This window comes from Frankliniella occidentalis, unplaced genomic scaffold, assembly GCF_000697945.3.
Source record: "Frankliniella occidentalis isolate FOCC.00 unplaced genomic scaffold, Focc_3.1 Scaffold9, whole genome shotgun sequence".
In the NCBI taxonomy this organism is placed as follows: Eukaryota; Metazoa; Arthropoda; class Insecta; order Thysanoptera; family Thripidae; genus Frankliniella; species Frankliniella occidentalis.
The window spans coordinates 594,754-599,933 of NW_026267139.1; the positions used below are offsets into that span (position 1 = coordinate 594,754).

The 5,180-nt window shown below is 45.9% G+C and overlaps 1 protein-coding gene across 1 annotated transcript in view; it reads right to left on the bottom strand.

Annotated features, from left to right (window-relative positions):
- Positions 1–1,282: 1,282 nt before the first annotated feature.
- Positions 1,283–5,180, bottom strand: part of LOC127752038 (uncharacterized) — a 47,056-nt gene continuing 43,158 nt past the window's right edge. Inside the window, exon 3 of the mRNA XM_052276534.1 lies at positions 1,283–1,892. Within this exon, the coding sequence (XP_052132494.1) occupies positions 1,669–1,892 (224 nt within the window). The 3' untranslated portion in view covers positions 1,283–1,668. The remainder of the gene's footprint in view (positions 1,893–5,180) is intronic.

Here is a 5,180-nt window from a genome sequence, read left to right on the forward strand (position 1 = left end):
GGAAACTAACAAATCACTTTTGCCATCCCGCCATTCTCTTCTTTTAAATCTCTTTCTCTGCCACCATCAAAGGGTTTGTCAGTGTGGATTTATTCTTGAACGAGGGGGGAGGAATTTTAATGCAAAGTTATTCCTCACATAATTATAAATATACGCCTAGAGATACCAAAATTATGCTTTAAGAGTGCTCAAATAGGAGCAGATTCCTAATGTTTTAGCCTGCATATGCGAGAGAGACGTAGCGCCGTGACGCCCAAGTTCTCTGCGCAGCGATTTAAAACTCTTCAGCGAACCACACACTTTCTCTGAAAAATGACAACGCATAAAAACTTTCAAAAATACACGAAACACTGTGAAGATTTTTTTTTAAATTTATAAATCTATTATTGTATGGGGTTTTGGTGCGTCAAGAACGAGCAAATCAGCTAAAAACTTATCTCTGATAGACAACAAAGAATGTGGTAAAGGCTTTAACAGTGCTAATGCTACGACGATAAAAATAGAGACTTCAGAGAAGACAACATTTTTTTAAAGTAAGCGAAAAACCTACGCCGACAACAAAGATTATTCTGGATACCGTGTTCCTTCAAACATATTTGCTAAGATAATTTGGCAAACAATTATACAAGAGTAGCCAAAGCGTGAAAAGTCCCGAGACCGAGAGTTGCGCGTGACTGGCTGTATGAGTGTCTGACAGGCATTTTATGGCACTTTTCTCACGGATACCCATAATTTTTTATTAATTTAAGTTTTTGCTAACATCATCATAACAATTGCAGAGCGCTCAGCGATTGTCGCCAAACGTGGCCGCTATCTACTGTAAATGTCTAAAGCTTGTCACATCATCACTCTCTCAACGCGGCTCTAAAATCCTCAGGAAAATATATCACTCCCCACTTCACACGAAAGCTCCACAAACACGTCATGGACGTCGTATTCACGTCAAAATGACGCAGGTTTAGCCTTTTTTCCCAATTTTATGACCAAATTTTAATCCTGATGCCGTCAATATGACGCCCACACGCGACCTTTTTCGTGTTTATCGGGCAGATGCGACCCATTTCAAAATTCATTTCAATAAAATCTCTCTCTTTTTTTAAACCACTTTAAAGAACACAATGATTTCAAGATAACTAAAAAGAGACAAATGCGGGACGTTCGCGCGTGGATCCGGACGTTGCTATATAAACAAGGAACAGTTTCATTTCCCGCACTCACAGCCCTCGATGAGAACACACAACAACGAGAAGACGCATGAGATTATTATTATTTTTTGTTATTAAAAAAAAAAACGAAAGAAGAGAAAAAGGTTGAACTCTTCTGCTGGCAGTAAGTTGTATTGTCCGCACGGCATCCCCCGCGCGCGGGAGCAACACACAGGAATGTGACGAGTCAGTCGTACTGAAGCCAGCGCTTCGACATCGCAACGACGTCAGAGAACGACGTCAGAAGTAAGTCAAACCCCGACCAAAAAAAACGGAGATCACCGTCGATACGACGTGGTCGCGACGTCGCCGTGCTGCGCCGCTGCGCCGCGCGCGGGGTGCTCCTCTGTCGTGCGGCGAGAGGGGGTTGTTGGCGCCGTCCTGGCGGTGGTGGTGGTGGTGGTGGACGTGACGGCGGCGAGGATGGCGTCGTGGAGGACGAGAAGAGTCTCGGTCCGGCGCGTTATAAGAGGAGCCGGGCGACGAGCACGGTGGCGGCGCCCGTGGCCAGCAGCAGCGGCAGCGGCGCGCCCAGCCGAGCAGGCGCCGCGTTGCACAGGTTGCCCTTGCACGAGCAGTACTGCACGTTCACGTCGTGCGTGCCCGAGCGCGACGCGCACAGACCGCCGTCGCGGCCGGCCTCCTCGATGTACCCGCACGTCCTCACCACCCGGATCTTCGTGCCGACTGCAAACAGAGAAACGCCATTTGTTAGAGGACGTAAGGTTGGAAATTTCTAAAATTTTCCTGAAAATTTCCCGAAAATAACGGAAAACTTTCCAAAGTGTGGGAAATTTCCGGAAATTTTTCTGAAACTTTCCAGCCCTTCCAACCCTAAGAAGACGCATCGAAAATCCCAAGTGAGTGAATGTCGCAACACTCGTATACGTCTGTCAACGACATTAGTACACATTTAAAGTGTATGAATTCAAAGGAAAATTTACACTTTCACTTTTTTATGTGAACGATTTGGCGTGCACAAGCACACACCTACAAGTGTGTGACATTCACGCACTTGCGTTTCCAGTACACTTGAAAAAGCCCTCGGCACTATGTTTTGTTATACATTTTTCGGTAAATTTACGACAGCCCTTGCTTCCCCGACATGCTCGTCTATCAATCCGAACTCGATACTCATTGTACTTGTAATTTTGCAAGGTCAAATTGGTATTTTACAACATTTTTTTTCAGAAAACCTACAATTATTTCTCATGCTGCATCACTTCATGTGGTGTATACTTTCGTTTTTGGGCGTTATAGTTTACTATGGATGAGGTGACATTTACAGAAATTCCTGGTTGCCGGCGGGCGGTGCGGTAGTGAGATTGCGATGGGGGGAGCAACGACGACGAGGGAGAAGGGTCTGAGGTCCTCTCCCTGAGGTCCGTATGGTGTTTATAGGGCCACCTCAATTACAACGTCTAGAGGGCGAGGAGGAGGGATGCCGGAGATGGGCAGAGATGGGCTAGCTCCCTTCGTGTCTCGAACGATAATTCTACCCCCTCCCCTATCCCCGGGGCGGTGCAGCGATGCAGCAAGTGCAGGCTTCCACCGCAATCAGTACCCAGGCAGCAGGCCGGGGGCCGCCTATTCCAGACTAAAACACACCGCCAGAAAAGACGTTTAAATAGTGAACTGCGCGGCCGGTCTCCAAACTGTGTGAAAAATATAGTTGTAAGGTTAAGTTGTCCTCGACACGTAACGTAAGTTGTAAAAATACATGCAGTACGTATCGACCTGAACTTGAAATCAATTGGCAAGCAAAACAAAAAATGTGCTCTCGGAAATTTACAATATAACTCAAATTATAATTCGAGTTTACAAAATTTCTGTAAACTTACGACGATATGTTTTTCACAGTGATGTGTGCTTATAGGCGTCTGTCTCCTGTTGCTGCGAGGGTTGCAAACAGACGAGAGGGAAGTTGTTTCATGTTTGTATTTTTGTGGTCTGAGAGCGGACAGTGGCGCGGGGACAGGACAGGTGTGTTGTGTTGCGCGCAGAATGCAACGTGAGGGTTTAATAATTGTTGTTATTGGAGGAGAGTGACAGAGTCGCGGGGCGGCGGGGCGGGACTGCTCCGCGTGGTATCGAAAAACCGAGCCGCGGAGACAGCGATCGCAGAGTGCCCCCCCCCCCTCCCCTCTACTATTGGATTCTCTTTGTCTGTCGTGGCCTATTTGCAGACTCTGTATATGCCCGACTGTTATACACGATACATGTAAAATGTACCGGCACACGCAAAGAGACACGCCAACAAAACCAATAGCTTTTTGTTTTTTTTTTCTTGGATAGCCAAAGAAACGACATATTCTGGGTTAGGTGAGGTCGTTTTGCGTTTAACTATAGGCATCACACCACGTCGAAGGATCGAGCCAACACGACATCGACTTTAGCGTCGCACGAGGGGCCAATACGGGACACTCTGGGCGGCAAACGGGTGCCACATTACGTCACTGTAAATTATTTGTGCGTTTTACGAGAGAGAAAAGTACAGTTACAATTTCAAGTTGTTGTTTTTTTGTTGTTTTTTTTTTAAATAATTACACTATACATTACACTATATAAACATATCGAGCGAACATAAATAATTTCTATAGTTTTAAAACCGTCAATTCCCCCAAAACATTGCAAATTAACATGAATCTTTTTCACTGTAGCCCCTCTGCTCCGCCCGCGCCCCAGCCCCAGCCCCGGGCGGTTGGGCGGGGCCGGGGCGCTCAGGGCGGGCCGCCTGCTCCCCACGGCTGCTCGCCGGGCAGGCCTACCCTGCGCGTTGCAGGCGCTACACGGTGGAAATGACGTTTACATCGGGTCCCCTTCTTGGGCGGCTGCTCGGGCCTCCTGAGGCTCGGCCAATTTGAGGACTTATTCACTTTGGCCGTAGACAGTTTAAGTTCCTTGCAAGCCCTGAAGGCCTTGATGTTCACCGAAGTTCTCACCAGCACCAGACAGGGATATTAAAGAGTGTTTTTTAGGCCCCCCCAAGGGGGCCTTTCTGCTCGCGTGCGAGTGCTTCTTTTTAGGCCCCCGATGAGGGGTGCCTATTGCTTTCGCCCGAAAGTTTATTCTTGACGATGGCCCCTTATGGCAGAGCCAATCGTGCCTAAGGGATCTTAACGAAATTTGAAAAAAAAATACTACAGAAAATTAGAAATTTTTTGAAATATGTTTAGTATAATTTTGTCTGATGAAATTTGAGAAATTTGAGTTTGCATCCACAAGTTTCCATGGAAATGACGAGCTGAGCTGCAGGCCGAGTCGAGCCAGGGAAATTTCCACCAATCACAAATTTGCGCGGGAAAGTTCGACCAATGGAATCGATCGCCTGTTGCTTTATACAACCCTACCCAAAAATTATTTGGCCCTGGCGTCGATTCGGTGGTCACGTTTAAATAATGAGAACTGGCCGCCGTGTATAAAGATGCAAGACAGATGCCGTTTTGAACGCAGCCGCTGACCGCTAGCCCCGGCTTTGATTGTTGGCTAGGACTGTAATTCCGCCTTGTAATAATTTCGTTTGAAAAGGCTCGGGAAGTATACTAATGCAGCCAACCTATAACTGAAAATAGATATTATGTTTTTACCTTATTTAAGATTATAAGTGTCAACATATAATATACAATACGTTTAAATGTATACGTCTTTTATGTGTGAAAAAATTATCAGTGATCTCTTAATCTAACGCTGTGCTAGTAAGATTTTTAAAAAGTTTACGTTTCTTCTCTTGTATGTTATGGCGGTATTATTACAAGCGACGTAGCGTATGCTGGTCTGCCAGTGCTCGTTTGAATTTGTAGTTTGAAGTCAGCTTAACCGCAGTATGATGAATATTATCAGTGGATCGTTTGATCAATCTGATTATCGACGATTTCCTAGATACTATGGTCGTCAATGCACGGCTATTGCAGTAACAGCATGCTGTAAAGCTCATGCTCTCAACCCTAATGTATGGAATTCTAAAACTATTGACGA